This window comes from Thermobia domestica, chromosome 18 (genome assembly GCF_964235325.1).
Source record: "Thermobia domestica chromosome 18, izTheDome1.hap1.1, whole genome shotgun sequence".
Taxonomy (NCBI): domain Eukaryota; kingdom Metazoa; phylum Arthropoda; class Insecta; order Zygentoma; family Lepismatidae; genus Thermobia; species Thermobia domestica.
Window position 1 is genome coordinate 53610579 of NC_137471.1, and position 21188 is coordinate 53631766.

Sequence of the window (21188 nt, forward strand, 5' to 3'; positions counted from 1 at the left end):
TTTTACATATGTTTCTATTATTTTTGGGTTTAGTTCGGGATATTTTGAACCTATTTCTGAATGTAAGGTTTTCATAACACTTTTGCACATCGAAATGCTAGAGCGGTGAAAAGCAGCAAATATTATCTCAAAATTTAAGATCTTTTGAAGTCACTTCGCTGATGGAACTGTAAGTCCCTTCCGGGAGATAATACTTATCCAATCTCTATGTTCGTTTATCGACATTTCTTCCGGAGTACCCAACGAATTGTCAATGCTACGATACTTAACGCAATATATCCAGCAAGGTATTTTACAGCATCTGATGGGACATCCTCATTGTCGTTGATGTGAACTGCGCAGTTTTCCCCACTCAGCAATTCAACTTCTACATCATCCTGCACTTGTTCAGATGAAGCTTCGTCTACTACGTCAAATCATAGTTCACTTGTAACGAAATTTAAAAAAGTTTTCTTCCGAGTCTTCTTCTAGTCCAGAAACATTACTAGAGGCAGGAGCTTCTTCGCTCACTGAAGTTCTTCTTGATAATTGTATATCACTGGAATTTCGTGTTAAAATTAAAAGCCTGAGCTAATTCCGGAATTCAAAAGCAGTAGGATTATTATAAAAGATTCCAAGTCCTCTAATTCGTGAAAAAAATCTCCAAACAATCTTGATTTAATTTTGATGTTAACATATATGTCAGTTTCTCACTTTGCATTTCTTCAAAAAGCCCTAAAAGCGATTTGATTGAAATTATGAATCCTTTCTGGAAAGGTAACTAACTCTTTCTGTTTCCGATTTTCATGTTGGAACAAACATCCAAAAATCTCCACAAAGTATTTTCTTGACTCTTTAAATTTATACCGAATCCACTGCGCAAAGGCGATTTTTCATCTTTTGAGATCCTTGAATTTAATACATGATTTACCAATTCAACAAACTGACTCTCCTTATCCTTGTGCAAAAGATACTTTAGTAACTGAGCCGTGCGATGCGAAAATAATTGTGCAGCCATCCTTACATTTTGACGTGCTCGTCCTCGTACATTTAAGTGGGCTTCAGATATATGATGGGAAATCGACAGATCACCTTGCTGGTTAATTATCTATTATATCTTCAATCAGCTTTCGTGTTATTTTAGTCCCATCTGAAAGAGTTATTCCCTCATCGAGTAAATAGCTTCTGAGAAGTTTGAGAAGATAAGGGACATCACAGAAGAGACCTTCCTAGTCTCGTCTGCTGGGTCCGTGAAAAAGGTTCTTGAAGTACTAATTCCCAATTCTTTCAAAACTTTTGAGTTTTTTCTTCTCATATCACATGTTACAGCAGCCACCTTCAATCCTGCGTTTTCCACTTTGCTTATAATACTTTGTAACAAACTGCTAGTCATTGATGTGTCGAAGTCAAAGAATATTGGTTGCTTCCATTTGCTGCATAAACCACCGATCATAACTACTTGTGCATTAGTATAAGGACCAAGAATTATGTCGTCGGTGGAATCATGGCAAATCCGTTCATCTAAATGTATTTCATCAAATGACAAAACTGTTAATTTCTCCAGGGAAGTGAACGTAGCTGCCTTGGACTTTAATAAACATTAAACTTCCTCAAGAATACCTAATCTGCATTTAAAACTTTGACCCACTTCTGAAGTGTAGCACGACATGGCAGAGGAGTTTTCTTTCTTCGGAGGTAAGCGTACGCTTTTGGTGACAGAGCTCTTAAAGCCAAAGCTGTGGCAATATCTTCTGCGCTCCATCGTACGCTCTTCTTCCCTCTTACTAAACATTTTATCTGCCCAGGTGTAAAACATTTCAACAGAATCTTCTCAACTTCTCTAAAAACTATGCTCTTGGAACATGATGGGATAGTCCTACGCTTTAAACGCATTCTATTTGCTGTGGCTCTGGCCTGCTTTAACGCAATGTCACATTTCTTCAGAGCATTTTCTTTAGCTGCATTTCAATTTTGTAGCATTTCAATTTTGTCTTTCAAACGCTGGACTTCTAGATCTTTCTCTACATCAACTAAAGTTTCTGTATTTGTTGTCTTCTCAAGCCTTCTCTTCTTCGGGGATAGTGTCTCAAGATTAGAAATTGCTCTTTTCCTTATGTTTCTTACTTCATTCCTCTGTCCACGATCATTCGAGTCCTAAAAAAGAAAATAATGTTTTAAGATTTGCATTTCAGGTTTGCATTAACAATTATACAGTGGAACAGTGTCATAACTTATGAGGGTGCCTCCTAACTGACCCTATTTAAGCGTTCTTTCGTTCGTTTCACTTCAATATCAAACTTTCTTACTCCATATGATAGGATATGAACAGGAGGGTGCAAATGAAGCATGGAATACATTTATCACATCCAAGTAAAAAAAAAAAAAAAAAAAAAAAAAAAAAAAATCTTTCGAAACGAAGGGAAAAAGGTAAAGAAAACATGTTTTGGGTCAATTTCAGTAAATTGGCTACCATTAGGGTCCCCCAGAAATAATATATATTTGTATCAAATATTGTTTAGTCAAATGAACTAGTAAAAGATGGGATGCACCTATCATGCTATTTCCAAACGAACTGAAAATAATTTAGGATGCTGCTGCTGCCCCAATATACGTTTCTAAGTAAAGCATAAATGTAATATGGGCTCTACTTCAGTAAAATACCAACTTGGGTACTTATAACTAATTACAATGGTTATTGAGCTTTTAAAATCTAGGTAGGGCCAAATTTTATATTTTCCTAGGGGACCAAGTTCAAATTTTCTTCGGCGGGGGGACTACAAGTATTTATGTTCGCGCCGCAGGAAAAGTTCCAATTTACGCCACTGCAGTGGAAATACAATATTATCATAGCAGGATACCGGGCTCACAAAATACCAATATGCATTCATGACGTCCTTAATTTACTTAGAGGTCTATATGCTCTACACTCCGTGGCTTTAAACTAGCAAACAAAATTACAACTAGCAAAAAAAAAAAAAAAAAAAAAAAAAAAAAAAAAAAAAAAAAAACGGATCCCTCAATTTTACATTCAAGCTCGATTTTTTTCATATACCTACGTATACAGACAGCATCGATGTGTGGACAGTCGAGTTCTCACTCCAGACTTTTTAATCGCGTTCCCTTAATGTTTGCTTTGGCTAATTACATATAGCCTATATCTCCCCCATAAATTAATAAATAAATAAAAACTCGTGACGCGTGTTTTAACTGTTAAATCCGGGTTTCGTGTAGATCTCGTTCAGGACAGCTCTTGATTCCCATTTATTCACGATGTTGAGTAACATTAAAAGAAAATTTTAAAAAAGAACAGGGAAATGTGTATTTTCTATATCCAGCGTTCGGAAGTAGAAATATCACACAGTTATTTTTTTTAAATAGGTTACTTTGGTAATGCTTTCTGTACAATATAATGACATAATTTCATTTGTATTACTTATAATCTCTATATTAAATACATTACTGATTTATTATAGGCCTATTAGAACACAGTATTAAGACCCACCTTGATAAAGAGTGGAATATATTTTCGACTTTACGTGCCTCCTAATTACGTATGTGTCAAAACTTTGGTCTACATAAGAGTTTCTCAAACTGTGGTGCGCGTACATTATTTGGTACGTGAGTCGCTTTCGGTGGCACATATGGCTTATGGTAGTATCAATAATTATGTTTCGATGGTACGTCTGTGGAAAAATTTGAGAAGCTCTGGTCTGGACTAAGTTTCCACCAATTCGTATCAGTCTTCGCAAAAATTTCTGACCACAACGCAAAACAAAATATGCGTTAAGAACTTTTGATGGTGAGTCAGTTTTGTAAAAATAAATAAATAAATAAATAATATGAAAAATTTTTAAAATGCCGAGCTACTACTACAGGTCGCAAACGGCAATTTGTGTATCAGTTCAATATAGCCAAAATGATCGCGAACTCAAAATATGCATCAGTGACTCATAGCGCAAAATAGTGATGGGCAGTGGGAATATTCCCGGTGGGAAGAAATTTAAAAATGGGAATATTCCCGGGTTTTTACCCTGGCCTATAAATTCCCGGGAAGGAATTTATTTCCATTTCTTTACTTTATCTTCCAAATTATAAGAACCATATGGCTAACTACTTTATTTTAATATATTATTATTTACTTCCAGGTATTAAAGAATTTTGAGGTTAAAAAATTTTAAATTATTTGACGGTACTTTATATAACTAATAATATTGTTTTTTAAGTTCCATTTCCATTTGCACTAAAAACTAGGGTAATTGTTTAGTATTGGAGGCCAAAACTAGCAAAAAGTAGGATGATTTACGGAATAAATGAGTTGATAGTGATGTTCAGGTAGTCAAGAAAGTATCGAACATTTTTTTTTAAGGCAGTAGGGGATTTATACAAAACTGAAAGGTAAGTGGAAGTGATTTATGTGAGAAAAGAAAGTGAATTGATGGTAACGAAGATAGAAAACAACGTGCCATGCAGGGCTCTAACCCGCCTTCATTCGCTAACGCTCGCTCTGCAATGCTGTCCGAATTTAATGTTGGTAACGTAATTTAACGTATGAAACCATAAAACAACCGCATCGGAATAGAATATCGCAAAACGTAGGTGCAAAAGCTGGCTCCCAATGCTAAAGAACAGCCAAAATTAGAAAAGTACTAATTTAAAAATGATGAAAAGGAACCATTTTGTAAAGTAATTTAGAATTATGTAGAAATAGAGATGAAGTACTATTAATAAACCCTGAACCACCATTAGTAATAGACGTTACGCAGTTATTGGAGGGCAAAGAAAAGGTCGAAACGAATAAAAGTAAACCGCGATATAATCTGAAGTCACAAATTTGTATGCGTAATGTAAATAGCACACAATATCAACAGATAGGTTCACCAGAAGGCATTAGAACTCAGAATAGATTTGTAGTGCTTGAAGATGAAATGGTCAAAAAACATTTTAAAAGCAGTACGTCGCAGAACAGGGAAAGTATTCCGAAATTCTTTCAAGATGGTGAAACCCATAACAAGCTGAAAACAAAATTAGACGTGACTCGACAAAACAACAGAAGAAATAGGAATGCTGAAAAGAGTAATAGACAGGAAAGTGACCTGAAGAAACTAGTTATATTATCAGATAGCCAAGGTCGTGGGTTAGGTACACTTATGAACAACAAACTAAATAAGGTAAGAACAGTTAACTTTGTTAAGCCAGGAGCTCGATCTGAGCAAGTGTTGAAGGACTGCGTACAAGAAACAGAAAAACTCACAAAAGAGGATTATGTGTTAATAATCACTGGAACTAATGATGTATCTAAAAACGAAGCAAATAGTGTAATAGCTGCTTATCAAAGTGTGTTAGGTGAATTAAGTAATACCAATGTTCTGGTTTGTACAGTCCCTCACCGGTACGACTTAATTGATAAATCTTGTGTCAATTTAGAAGTGAGGAAAACCAATCAGGAAATCAGAAAATTATGTAACAAGTATACTAATGTACATATTGTCGATCTTGAGTCTCTCGACCGAACGCACCATACTCAGCATGGTCTACATTTAAACCGCAGAGGTAAGCTTTTCATTGTAGACAAGGTAAATCAATTAATAAGTACTAAGTCCAGTGCAAAATCATATAGTATAGTACAGTACAGAAATGGGCAAACAAAATCTTTAGCCTGCAAACAGGTTACTAATAATACAAATGTAACGTCTAAATGCACAGTTGTAAAAGATGCCTCTAGAGCTTTGAACACATTCCAGTTCTCCAACGTAAGTTTTAGTTTAGCTATGGGGAATGGATTGCTTGAAATGCACAGTGAGGATAGCCAAATGTTATTAGTAGCAAAAAAGATGCTACACAATTTGGGCGTACATCAGTAACACTAGTAAATCTTAATAGTGGGAAGACAGTAACCAACCAAGCATGTAACTTTAAAAAAAGGAGTACAGATACATCTGCATCGCAATCCATGGCTGCTTTCTTTAATGGTAACGCAGAAGGCAATGAAAACGTTTCGGAAAACAACAAAAGAAACGCAGAAGTTCTTCCCCCAATTTCTCTATGCATGACACCACAAAAGAAACATACACATTCAACGGTAGGCGCCCCGAGTAGTAGTATGCGTGTGACCAATCGAAAAAGGCGATTACCCGAAAAACTCAGGAATAATGATTTTTTATGCGACGAGACTATAATATCACTTCTAAAGTAGTTAATGGGGAACATGCATCTAAGTTAGATGAAAATCTAATTATCAAAGAGATTACAAATGATCCACTCATCGACATAGATACCTCTTCTAGGTTAGTATGTTATCAATCAAACCAATGTAATACAGTTGAACTAAAGGTACTGCATCAGAATATACAATCCATTAGAAATAAAATAGATGAACTAGACATACTAATTAGAAACGACAGTGAGCTGATGAACCCAGATGTAATTTGTATTACCGAACACTGGTTGAGGGAAGGTGAAATAGAGTATACAGTCCTACCAAATTATATATGTGTTGGTGGATTTTGCCGGACCTTCAGTAGATGCGGTGGTGCTTTAATGTTTGTGAGAAAAATATTAAAGTATAAAGTAAAAACCAACAGCATGTATCTAAATGAGGAACAGACATTTGAACATGCGGTAATAGAAATCGAAAAATCAGGATATAGGTTCATTATAATAGTAATGTATAGAACACCTGACAGCTCCTTTCCCCGTTTTATTGAAAAATTAGAACAACTGCTAACTCTAGTTAAGAAAGAAAGTAAACCAATCGTATTATGTGGCGACCTAAACATTGATTTCCTGACACCATCAAATCACCTAACATTATTATCAAACACTTTGCAATCCTTCGGCCTACAACACACTATAATCACCCCAACCCGCATTACAGAAAACTCAGAATCTTGTATAGATCAAATTATAATAGATAATGAAACTATATCTTTTAAAACATATAATCTTAACACATCACTCTCCGACCATAATGCAGTTCAAATAAACATAATACTTCAACCCCAAGATCGGAAAATTGATAGGAAAGAATGTAAGTGGGCTAGGAACTTTCATGAAACGAACGTTAAGTACTTTCAATATCTTCTTAGCAAGGAAGACTGAACGGACACATTACTAGAAAATGACGTAAACAATAAATACAGACAGTTCATTAATACCGTTAGGCACTATTTCGAAATAGCCTTTCCACTTAAGAAGATAAAGGTATATTCTCAAAAAACTAGATGCAACTGGATAACACGAGGCATAATTATTTCCTGCATGAGAAAGAAACAACTAGACACAATTGTGAAAAGGACGAATAATAGAAAACTAAAAGAATATTTTAATAAATATAGAAGTATTCTTAGAGGAGTAATAAAAGAAGCAAAGAAACTGCACACGTCAAATAGGATATCTAAATCTGATAACAAGAACAAAACATTATGGCAAGTAGTAAACGAACAATCAACCGCATCAAAACCGCAAAAAATAAAAATTAAAAAAATAATACACCATGGCCAAGAAATAACCAATAAACACCATATTGCAAACCTACTTAATGACTTTTTTGCCAACGTTGCGAAAACATACTCAAATTCTGAGTCTGAAAAGACAAACAACATAAAATTATCTAGTAATTCTGTTTCTATATACTTAATACCTACCACAGAGTTAGAAATAAGATCGATTATTAAAAACATGAAGACGAAAAGATCTTCTGGGCCCGACGACATTCCTTATTATTTGCTTAAAATGTGTGCCGAATATTTTCTTATACCGTTGACTGATATATGCAATTCCTCCCTTGAAACGGGAAAATTTCCAGAAGATCTTAAACTTGCAAAAATAAGACCTATACACAAAAAAGGATCAACTACTGACCCAGGAAATTATCGTCCTATCTCTATTCTATCTGTTTTCTACAAAATTTTAGAAAAAGTTATGTAACAGATTGGTGCCCTTTTTGGAAAAGAATAATATCTTCACGAAGAGCCAATTCGGGTTTAGGAAGTGCAAATCAATTAACAATGCTATAGTTGCTTTTCTAAGTGATATATATAAAGCGAGAGAGAGAAGAAATAAAATATATGGAATTTTTCTGGATCTCACAAAAGCCTTCGACCTTGTTAATCACAAAATTTTATTGAATAAATTGCGTAGTTATGGCATTAGAGGTCATGCTCATTTATGGTTCCAATCCTATTTGACTAACCGCATGCAATATGTAGAAATAGGTCCAAACAAGTCAGAGGTAAGACACATTAGGCACGGAGTTCCACAAGGATCAATATTAGGTCCTATACTTTTCCTTATATACATTAACGATCTCCCCGATTATATACTTCCAAACAAAAGCGTACTTTTTGCGGATGATACAAACATTTTAGTTGATATTTCAAATAACATTTGCTCCGAGGAATTCATACTTAAGAACACGACAGATAAAATTGCAGAATGGATAAAAGCAAACCAACTTAACTTAAATACAGCGAAAACAACTATAATGAGTTTCAATGAAGGAAAACTGAACTCTCTAAATATACATCAAATACGTATAGATGGGGAACTCATGCGGATATCTGACACTTGTAAATTTTTAGGGTTAAAATTAGACTCTAAGTTAACATGGGATGATCACGTAAATGATTTGTTGAGAAAACTAAGCGCGAAAATATATCTTATACGTAAAGTTAGTAAGATTCTAACTACAGAAACATTGAAAACAATTTATTTCGGATTGATCCAGTCAATTCTATCGTATGGAATCATTTTCTGGGGTAATACCTGTTATGCAAAGAAAGTATTTACAATGCAGAAGAAAATGTTACGAATAATGTTATCAGTTCCGTTTCATACACCAAGTAGACCACTGTTTCAGAAACTTAAAATATTACCATTGCCGTGTATATACATTCTCGAAACAACATCATTCATACATATGAATAAAAGAAACTTTCAACTCAATTCGGACCTACACCAATACAACACAAGAACAACCAATCATATTCATATTCAAAATTTCCGTCTAACAAGAACTCAAAATTCGTTACACCAGATAGGAATAAAACTTTATAATAACTTACCAGATCGCATCAAACGAGTGCCAAGCTTGCAGTTTAAAAGACAGCTCAAGTTACTGTTACTTAAACATCTTTTCTATGGTTTAGATGAATTCTTCAGTGTGATCTTTCTTTGTAATATAAATATTACGATTTATTTGAATTTTGAAATAAATAAAATAAGGTACAATTTATATTTTCTCTAAAAATACACTTTTAGTTTTATTGTTACGTATAAATTTATTGTTATTATTATATATATTGTATTATTATATATTATTTTTTTTAAATAACTGTATTATTAATTGTAGCGTTTCTCTTGTAATTATTATTATTATTAATTGTAATAGTAACTGTATCTCTTGACGAAGCCATGAACGCTAAGTTCTTACGGCGGAAAATGAAATAAATAATTAAATAAATAAACGTCTTTCTGTCTCCTCTCTCTGACTCGAATTTCTGAAGAGGTACCCGGACTTCTTTTACATGTGAATTAACGTATGGAATTTCGAGAAATAGGTAGAATGAAAAGTCGTGTATGGCAACGTTACGTGCTAAAATATAAAGATAAGTTAGTATCTTGAAAATTTTGTGAACATAAATCTGTATGCGCAAATGTTGATAAATTGATGAGACATAATCTTCTAGCATTTTCCCAATCTAATTGGTTTATAACATTTATAAATATAATGTGTTTATAATATCAGTAATAAAGGCAAGTTGAGCAGATCCACTTACATACAAATTTAAACTGTTTAGTGGTTTAAAAGTATTAATTTTTTCACACATAATTAATTGATAGAACATATTGTAAATAAATATACATTTATGCGTACTCTCTAAATATAATAAAGTTTTAATAAAGTAACATAGTACCGTTCAGAATATATATTTTAAAGAATACTCTGTGGACAACAGTAATTATATACTGTGATATAAAAATTAATTCACCTTTGAAATCATAATATAGTAATAGAATGCAATTTTCTTTCTGATTGAACATAAATTCCCATTTTGGGAATCTTCCCAGGGAATATCTTCCCGGGAATTTACCCATCACTAGCGCAAAATCAGATCTGATATCAAATATCACAAATTAAAAAGTGAATTTTACATTGCGTTGATGCAGACCGATATGGAATGAAGCCCTAGCCAAGGGCGTCGAATTCTGTAAAATTATTGTTGTTGAGTTGATTTTGATTTTAACGTCCCTTTCAGCAGCAAGGCAATATGAGAAGGAACCTATTGATTAACGTGGAATCCGAACCACACGAGCTTCCGCATTGAGTCGCACCCGGATTTGGTTGTTGGGAGCGGAGGGTGTTCAAGGAGATATGTTAAATGCAAGCAAGTATATTCAGTTTCGGAAGGAAGGAAACTTGGTGGCCCAGACTTTATCTCCCGTTCCCAGAATCGGCGCCCAGGCTCTAGGTATTTAAATATCTTTTAAATTATGTACATTTAAAAATAAATTATTTTCTCTTACCTACTTACTTTTGTTCGTTGTGCTAGTGCTCTCAACAACATATTCATCTCCATGCCAATTTGGGACGTGCAAAGAAGGAATTGCATCAGGGTGGAGCTTTTTTCTTACAGGTAGCCCAAGAAGCTCATGTTGTAAGTCTCTCTCATAATCTTCGGGTAAGAAATTAATAGAACACACACGTGCATTGTTGAAATTGATTCTGTCCGCACGTTTACATTGAGAAACCCATTCTCGTTGTACCGACAATTTCTTTGGAAAACGGTGATACATTATATCTGGAGTCTTCTTTCCCCAATTGGGATATTGGGCAACAGCACAGTTATTATTATTATTATTATTTTGTCTCAACAATAAACTACACTTTAAAAATTTGATGCATCAACAGCTCGCACTGTATTCGATTAAAATGCATTTATTTCGCGCTCTCTTCCACGTGACGTCACATCGTGCAGGAACTCTGGGTATTTTTTTCACTCGATAGCAGAAAATGTGCTGCCTGTAATACTCTATATACATTGATCGCGGTGTAAGGATTCTTGACGTGGTGAGGGATTATGAAAAGATTCTGGTAAAGCGTCTGAAATATAGGTGGAGTTGAGTTGATTTTAAGTTTAACGACCCGTTCAGCATCGAGGCTATATGAGACGTGCACCTACTAACGTGGAATCCAAACTAAATGATCTCTCAGCGGAAGAGGGTCGCGGTGGCTCAGTGGTAGAGTGTTTACCTTTGGTGATTGGGGTCCTTTGTACGACCCCAGCTCGCCCCGTGTGGGCTAGTGATGGGCGGTGGGAAGAAATTTAAAAAATGGGAATATTCCCGGGTTTTTTCCCTGGCCTATAAATTCCCGGGAAGGAATTTATTTCCATTTCTTTACTTTTTCTTCCAAATTATAAGAACTATATCACTAATTGCTTTATTTTAATATATTATGATTTACTTGTAGGTTTTAAAAAATTTTGAGGTTAAAAAATTTAAAATTCTTTGACTACTTTATATAAATAATAATATGATTTTTTAAAGCTCCGTTTCCATTTGCACTGAAAGTAGGATAATTGTTTAGTATTGGGGCCAAATCTAGAAAAAGTAGGACCATTTACGGAAGAAATGAGTTGATAATGGTGTTTAAGTAGTCAGAAAAGTATCGAGCACATTTTTTTAGGGCAGTAGGAAATTTGTACAAACCGTAAAGGTAAGTGAAAGTGATATATGTTAGAAAAAAAGTGAATTGTTGGTAACGAAGATATAAAACAACGTGTCCTGAGGGGCTCTAACCCGCATTCACTCGCTTACGCTCGCTCGGCAATGCTGTCTAAATTTAATATTGGTAACGTAATTTAACGTATGAAACCATAAAACAACCGCATGGGAATAGAATATCGCAAAAAGTAGGTGCACAATCTGGCCCCCGAAAGCTAAACAATAGCCAAAAGTAGCAAAGTACTGATTTATAAAGGATGAAAAAGGATCTATTTTGAAAAGTAATGTAGAATTATGTAGAAATAGAGATGAACTACTATTAATAAACCCTGAACCACCTTAGTAATAGACGTCGGTCTGTCTACTTTCTCTGACTCGAATTTTCGAAGAGGTACTCGGACTTCTTTTACATGTGAATTAACGCATGAAATTTCGAGAATTGGTACGAAGAAATGTCGTGTGTGGGAATATTACATGCAAAATTATAAAAATAGGAAAGTATCTTGCAAATATTGTGAACATACATATTTATGCGCAAATGTTGTCAAAATGGTAGGATATGTGTCTTCTGGCAGTTACCCAACCTAATTTGTATATAATATTTAAAAATTGAATATGTTTATAATGTCAGTAGTAGAGTGAAGTTTAGAAAATCCACTTACATGTAAATTTAAACTTTTTAGCAGTTTAAAGTATGTGGACTTACTATACCACTTCTGAAACATATTTACTTTCATAGAACATATTGTAAATAAGTATCCATTTATGCATACTCTCTAAATATAATAAAATATTAATAAAATAACATAACATCGTCCAGAATATACATTTTAAAGACTCATCTGGGGACAAAAGTAATAATATGCTGATATAAAAATGAATTTAACTTTGAAATTATAATGTAGTAATAGATTGCAATTTTCATTGTGATTGTAAATAAATTCCCGGAAAATTCCCATTTTTGGGAACATTCCCGAAAAATATCTTCCCGGGAATTTACCCATCATTAGTGTGGGCTTTGTGGTGCAAAACACCGTGCTCGTGGGTTTTCTCGGGGTTCTATCGTTTGTTTCCACTTCATTCCACTATTTCATTCATTTCTCTTAATCACCGTCTGCTTTAGCCTAACCTGCATAAGCGTGGGACATAAAACTGAAAGATTGCATTTCATTTTTTTATGCGAAGGTATCCGAAGATGTTAAGAACACGCAAGTAAAGTGGGATTCTTTTTTTTTTTTAATAACTTTATAGCATACTATTTCAGTTGAAACAAGTAAAACTAACCAATATTTGTAAGTAATGCAATAAAATTAAATATAAGTAGTGCAAGAGTAAAATGCTATTTACGAATATGATTTTGACTAAAGAAACGTAATAAAATCCGGATTTCCGGACTTTTCCTACTATGTACATTAACGGGAGATGCCAGTGTTTACCCTCTCCAAAAACGTATGTCCTCATGAAGAGGTATAACTTTCTCCATATACATTTTATTTTGAGTGTTCATTACTGATACTGGGCGTAACTTTTATTCTGTTCAGAAAAGTACTATAATTATGAACAAATCTTGTTCAGTAGATTTGCTTAGGGAAACTCCGTTACTCATTTACTTTATCTATGTGTCCATCCGTCCAAGAGACGAAATAAATTTCAAGGAGTACTTGTATCATCACATTTACCAACAACGCAAAGGATTAAAAGATACAACATAGAAGTTTGGATACGGAGGCAGTATTCAAAATATAAGTGATAGAAACTGACCATTACAAACTCTTGTTCATCACTGTAGAAGATAAAGTTCAACAGATATCGTGAAGTAATTTTTTTTAATGAATTAAACGTTCCAGGAATACATTTTCTGTATCCTTTATTATCTATTAAAACCAGAAGTGATAGAAATCCACTGCAGCTTTTGATTTTAGTATTGATTTAGCGATCTATTAATCTATCTATCTATCTATTAACATTTTCGTTTCAGGGAGAGGTGTAACATTTTTATAACTTCTAAGTTACAGTTATGTTCTTAAAACACCATCAGCTGAACAAATCCGTGTGTTATTTTTCTAATAACAAAAAGTATTCTGCAGTAAAACTAATATACATTGGGACAGAAAGAGAGGGCTCTTTTTCCAGGAATTCTAAAAACCTTGTTCACCCCTCTGGACCTTTCCTTATTAGTCTTCGCGACACGTGGTAGAGATTTATGATCCCTTCTGGCTAAAAACCAATGTTGCCTCGATTCCTTTGCTTTCTTTCCTTTTTCCTAGTTGAAATATTTAAAAAAAAATTGTTGTTGTTAACTGAAAACAGGAAGGAAAGCTGTCTCCTTATTTTACTCAAGTAACTACACAAGTTGATCGGAGGTACGGCAACACTGAGAGCGGTGACAGCTTACACGCTCGCGAGGACTAACCGAGAGTTGTGGGGGTGAAAAGAAGCAGTGGTTGGGGAAAGAGCCCTTTAAAGCTGTCCCGATGTATACCGTCTTTCAGTATGTACACATTATTCGTTTCAGGCGTGATTGTACAAGAACTTGTACATTGGCCATACAAGATCAGTATTGTATCTGTTAACATGAATTACCACGAAAAATCGTAGAATAACCTAGCGTAAAGATAGTGAGATCTAAAGGAGAATATAATACGCGAAAGGAGTACAAACCTGCAGAAAGCAAAGAAGAGTGTGGGCATTTTGTATACATATTACAAGTCTTCTGAGATGTACATAGATTTGTAGCCCGCATCATTCGTACTCAAACTACTACGCACTTATTCTAATGCCACATTGACTTGATCCCTAGTCTTCCGTTGCAAGCGCTGCTATCGGCTGAAGGAATTCCACTCGCTTTCTCTCGCTTAGCAACAGCTGAACCTTTATTGGTTCAACGCGTGGGTGTGTGAGAGTGTGAGCTTTAGTTCGCATTTTTGCCACGGCTCAAGACATTTTGGCAGCACAATAGATGCATTGCGCGTGAATATACCTCTATTACTACTACACATTCATTCTTAAGTACTAATGCCAATTTGATGTAGTTTGGCAGATATGAGATAAAAATTTTCTTTTGTCGTTGACTGTATATACAACTCTCGATTCCATATTATTTTTTTTTACCTTTCCAATCTCTTTGGTAAATATTTTCTGTATTATTTTTGTAGGAAACGAGAAACTTTTACCTGGAAACATCGTTTAATTCACAATCACCTTCTAATTAGTTCATGTCCTTTAGGTGATTGTTAGCAAGTAGATGTTGGAATTGTCACGATGGAAGATGAACATAAACTTACATGTGAATTAATTTCTATGATATCGGAAATTGTGCACGTGGCTGAAAAAAACAAACGTTTTAATGGAAATCCAGTTGGTGAAAATTGTGTGCAATTCACGGATAACAAAGAAGCCAAGCTGACAGTAGACCAAAATGAGAGTCCGATAACACATCAGAACGTTACATCTCCAACTTCGGGATTACTACCCGTAGTGAAGCCTGAGCCAGAAATCAATGATGATAACACATATTTAACCGATTTCGTTGACGAATTAAAAATTGATAGGTTTGCCTCATCTGTAAAATCAGCTGATTCATCGCCATTTGAGGATGGAATTGAAAATGGAAAAGGGGAATCTTATAGTCAAAGGTACGTAATTTCGTAATATATCAAATTTGAAAATCCTGAAAATATTGAATATATATATATATATATATATATATATATATATAGTATTTCTTTGTAAAGTATTAACATTTATTTCTTGAATATAAAATTTAATAAATTTTTATTTTTTCAGACACTGACCTATATATCAGGTTTATCAGAAAGAAAAGTCTAATATGCATGTTTTTCACATTAAAGTTCCGCTGGCACTGCACAGTAGGCCAAGAACCCCAAAAACATGACGAAAACCTCAAAAATGAAAATTCGTCAAAGGGTCTATCACCTAACGCATATCCTAGGAAGTTCCCAATCGTATACAGGTGTCAGTGTTACTGACATATGTTCACTGTTTTGATCAGCAGAGAAAGCCAAAGCAAAACTTTGTAAACGTTCTATGTATTTTCTATGGTACAAAAGGTTAATTTCGCGATATTTTTACGGACATGAGCATCATATCCACTGATGAGTAACTATTGTTTATCTATATGTGTATATTTTAATTCAATGATACATATCTAGTTTTGACATTATATGTAATTTGTCGATTATATGGATGCTTATGGAGAAGTAGCTTGTCAGTCACGAAGAAAAATATATATTTTATGGTTTCTTAGGTTTTCAATCCGGGAAAAGCGGATAGAAGATGGGGATTTTCGCAGTGTGATACTTGAATTATTTATGTTTCAGAAGCAATGAACCATTTTTGCCCGTTTTTGCCTGTTTAGATTGTAAGCGCTTATTTACTGTGGATGGTGTGTGAAATTTTGTAACCAAAATACACCATATTAATACCTAGTTTGATCTCTTTTCACAGCAACACCACATAAAATAACTAATGGAAAGCTATTTGACTTTCTGAGGAATGCAGAAGAGAACATGGAAGCGAAGAAGCAGCAGCTTCTGAGCTTCGTGGAAGATGAAATATTAGATAGAGGTATGTTATGTAGTGATGACCAAAAAGCAGTAGCCACCTTTTCCTATCCGATGTTCCATAACCTCGACAAATGCAATCTCGAGTACGATAAGGTAGTGAGAAATTATGCGAACTGGCTGAGTACTGATATTAATCTGGGTGAGAGTGAACCATTGCCATCCACCTCGGCAAATATCAAACTCCCAAAGCAGACTTAGTAGAAAGCAGTGAAAGACTAAAGAGAAGAAAGACAGGCAATTCAGTCATCCAAGAATGAAGACACTCTTGTTTACGCAGCCACGATAAAGTGCAGAGAACAAAGAGAACTTGACAAGTCAAAAGTACTACAAGAAATCTAGAAGTTCAACTACAGCGAACAAGATTAGTAAGTTCTGGACACAATCTGTAAGACACACTGCAACGTCGTACGATTCAGGTAAGAGTCTGACGTTGAATATATGGCGTTTCATGTCCAACACAGGATCCATTTGACGATGCTAGGCGGCAAATCAGCAACGGTATGACCACGCAAAAGTCTACACAAACTTGTTATTTATGCGTCACAAAACCTAAAGATATGGACAGATAGAAGACTTCCATCAGCAAGCCTAAAAATCCCGACTCCTTCAAGTTTTGTCTTTTTATATTATATGTAGTTATTACGTTCCTGGGGTGGCTTCTTCATGTGGCCTGAAGACTAGATATAAAGAAATGGCAAGTTGGGAAAGAAAATCAGAAAAGCACAAAGGAAAGGAAGTCAGACATATAAAAGAAATTGAAAGCTTAAGTTAGCTCTCATACTTGATTAACCAAAGCCGGGCGGCAGCGGCACATGAAAAGAACGCAACATGGCTGGAAGGTTTCTTCACAATGCGGAAACTGTAGCTACGATAATAGGACTCCACACGAAATTCATCGAAAAGTGCTCTGTGTTACTACGAGCGTTATCTTCAGGACTGGATATCGAGAGAGAGAGATTTAAAAACTGTGCCAATGATATCCCGGAATTGTATATTGCATATTACCCGTTATTCTACATGCCATTATCAGTTCAGAAGATTCTCTCTCATAGCCAGTGTATCACCGTTCATGCTTTGCTTCCAACAGGACAAATGTTCGAAGAGGCCCGGTTGTACATCAGCAGTACCGAGAGCACATTAAACAGTACCAATAGCATTACTCACGTAAGTGCTCGAAAGAAAAGGCAGTGGAAAATATTATGTTCCGACTATTTGTGGCACCTGATCCCCTAACTTCCACCTTCCGACAGGACATGTCTCAACGAAACAGAAGAAAGCACCGCCAGGAAGTCCTTTCTCTCCTGAAGCCACACATGCGTGCAACAAGGATTGAGTTTGATTCTGAATAAATAGCCATATAAGTACCTATGTATCTATTTTTCCACTTTCCTTTTCATTCAACCTTGAGGTTAATACAGTGATGAGCAATGTGAATTCTACGATGTGAAATGAGAATATTAAACATTTGAGCACGGGAAATCAGACAACATATTCTAAAAAGAATCAAGCTGGGAAACAAGTGAGTAACCAGAGATACGAAGACAATCAGCACAGAAAACACAAACAGTTAAGTGATATAGGTCGTAGAAAAAAGTGGCTGCGATAGTTTGTGACGTTTCGAAGCATAATAGTGTATAGCAAGTATGATTTCACTTGTTGCTAGTTTCAAATCCGTTTGTTTCTGAATATCTATACTCATATTACACACACACACAAACATATATATATATTTGAATTTTTTTCCACCATTTTCCCTTTTAGTATCAAATTCGTACTTCTGCATACCAAGTTCCATAAAAATTAAAAAACGACTTCCTCTTTTCGCCAAGTTTTTGAAGTTTCTTGCCCACTGTGCACTGGTGTAATGAAGTTAACCCTTTCGGACCCAGATCATTTGCGACGTTTTCCTACATTTTCAGTTAGTGACTTATTGCTCAAAAACTATTTACTCGATTGATGTAGTTTAGTAGGGGGATGTGGCTATTTTTTGGTGTAATTTACATTGCGGTGTTGCAAGTGGGAGAGAAACATAGGAGTGAAAATTTACAAAAAATTCCTTAACGAATTTCAAGATTTTTTGGACTGCCACTACTGTTCCCATATGGTGGAAGTCACTTAAAAAATTCTTTGGTATGTTGACATAGAAAATCTGAAGTCGCTGGCTGTCTTATAAAAAGAGGAAGAAAGGTCTCTCTCTCTCATTGTACAGAGGATATTTGTACACTTTTCCGTTTTAGAAGCAAAAATCAAGAGTTATACATGTGCTGCAGCTTCCCTAATTGTCCTATTGAAACATTGTATGCTGCATTGTGTTTACCAAGAACGAGGTTTTCAGATACTGGTACGGTTATTCCAATGTCGCTAACAAGAAAGAAAAGTGGGATATTTTGCAATTTTTACACCTAAAATCAAATAATTTTGTGATTGGAAACATTGTTACTAGACACGTCTGTAGTATCTTAAAATAAACTCTGGTACACCATTAATATATCCTAGAAGTATCATAACTATATCTAATAAACTAAGCATGTCATTAAAAAATCTCATTCTAGCGAAAAAGAATAACAATTATCTTTCAACTTAGGGAACAACGGGTACTGTAAACCTCAAATCTGTTTTCCCTAATTATCGTATTGAAAGTTTCTATGGTGCGTTATGTAGGGCAAAGGTAAAAGAAAATTCGAAAATTCACGAATTTATGAATTTGAGCTGAAATTTAAGAAGGAATTTCGACAGTCAGAAGAAAAAAACTAATACGGTAAACTGTCCAACCATAATTGGAAAAAAAAAATTATCCCGATATATTAATTAGTGTCAACACAGGAGGGGATTAAAAAAGTGACATACCTGTGTGTGTCTCTCGCCACCTGAGTTCGGAACGGTTAACAATCATACATTTTCGGTATCACCTCCAATTGGAAACAGTATATGATAGTTCAACTGTAGGTATAACGTGTCATACTATTGTAGTTTCAACTTTTTTTTTTCATGTAATGATTGTTTGCTTGAATAATTCCATTTTTGAATTAGTTGATTGATTGGAGTTTAAGGGAAGCTTTAACTTCTTGGTTTGGTCAGCAATCGCTAACAATTCTAATATATCAAAACAAGTTTTCTAAAACGCATTAATGCAAAATAAGTTCAGAATAAAATACAAAATAACGTTTGCGTAAAACACGTGGAGTGATCTTGATAAAGTAAGACAATGAAAGAAAGAAAAAATAAGAATATAACTAATTAATTAACAATATGAATCAAGCATATAAAGGGAATTCTCTAAAATACACTTCAGAAAACCTGATGCATTTTAATCGCAAGAACATATTATGAAATATGAACATTGAAAAATTAATAAAGATATGTATAATAGTATCAGATGGTCATGAATGGTTTCTTGTGTATCAGTATCCCCCCAAAAATTTTCGTATACTCAGATATATATATATATATATATATATATATATATATATATATATATATATATATATATATATATATATGCATGTATATCACACATAGTTTAAAAGTAAATGTTTGACTAATTTACAAAATTTCAATGCAAGAGAGAAATGTTTGATGCACCGGTGTTCCAGAAGCTTTAAAATTAGTATAGAAAGGTGATTGCCAATTATGTTAACATGTTTAACAAAGATGAATTTATTTTCATTTATCTGGTTCCATTCAGATTGTCAGAAGACCACACCCAATAAAAATAATTACCGAATGTGGGGAAGGGGCTCTACTAGTGCAACGGCTCTCTATGCACCATTCTTAATCTCCAGCAACCAAAAGCCAACAAAAGTATAGTTATATTGCTGCAGCTGATTTCATTTAAACAAAATTATATCTAGGAGAATGTATATTCCAAAAACACTTCCACAATTTTATTAACGTTCTACAGGTCAATTCTGATAAGCACATGACATGGTGTTAGCTGAAACGAGTGTTTGTGAGCAACGTTATTTTCGGTTATTTCGGTTGGAAATACCGAACACATAGTACATGCCAAATTTTGTGCTTTCTTTCCGCATGCCGAAAGAATAGCCAAGAAACTGCTTCTTCCCTGTGCCGTTCGAATACAACAGAATAAAGTTAGAATAATTTTCTTAACATTTCAATACATTTCTTGTTGCTTTATTGCTGGATTGCGTATGATAGTAATCGACCGTTTTTTTTTTTTTTTTTTTTTTTTTTTTTTTTTTTTTTGTGGCTTCAACGTAAATATTGGACAAGTTCAAACATATGTCAAGCATGCAGACGGCTACGAAAATTTACCTGCGTTGAGGCTCTCATAACAGAATGCCTACATCTGACGCATAGTTCATAAGCATGACATATAGCCATGAAGCCTGTCGAGAATGGTTACTACGAAGAGTGGAGCTTTAAGGATAGAGACATAATAAGCATAGTAAACTGTAGTTTATGAAAAGTTTGTAAAATAAATAATAACATGTGCTCTTTTTTTTTTTTTTTTTTTAAACAGAAATCATAGGACCAGAAATGGTACGAAGTATCTCAGTAGCTTTTGAAATTCTGATAAGTTGTTTGAAGTTGTTCCATCTGAAATGAAAGTTCAAATGATTGAATAGAACCGTAGTATAATTTGCATCGAATCAAAAATATTACACCTTGAACACTTCCATGATGATATAAAATTACTACAAGCACATTTATGTCGAAGAGTTTATTAAGTGTCTACGGTAAGTTATGACGAATAATTATACCCTGAATTCGGGCCCTATGAGCATACAAGTTTCTAGTGTCATTAAGGTAACTGTCTGGTTCAACAGGGGAACTTTTTGAGGAAGGAAAGAGGATTTATTTAAAAAAGACATGCATGATACGATCAGCAAGCAAAAATATTTAAGCTGAAGCCGTCCTGCGATTAACGAAGATATT

At 34.5% G+C, this 21188-nt stretch overlaps 1 protein-coding gene across 7 annotated transcripts in view; it reads left to right on the forward strand.

The window, feature by feature from the left end:
* Window positions 1–21188, forward strand: part of LOC145674852 (uncharacterized) — a 46995-nt gene that overhangs the window by 18697 nt on the left and 7110 nt on the right. The window contains exons 1-2 of one of the 7 annotated variants that reach the window (XM_081745081.1): window positions 10314–10448; window positions 14859–15338. In XM_081745081.1, coding sequence (XP_081601207.1) covers window positions 14965–15338 — 374 coding nt within the window. In that variant the 5' untranslated portion in view covers window positions 10314–10448; window positions 14859–14964. Of the gene's footprint in view, window positions 1–10313; window positions 10449–10947; window positions 11072–14858; window positions 15339–16170; window positions 16291–21188 lie in introns of those variants that run through there. The other 6 variants (XM_081745084.1, XM_081745083.1, XM_081745086.1 and 3 more) reach the window with 6 other exon arrangements.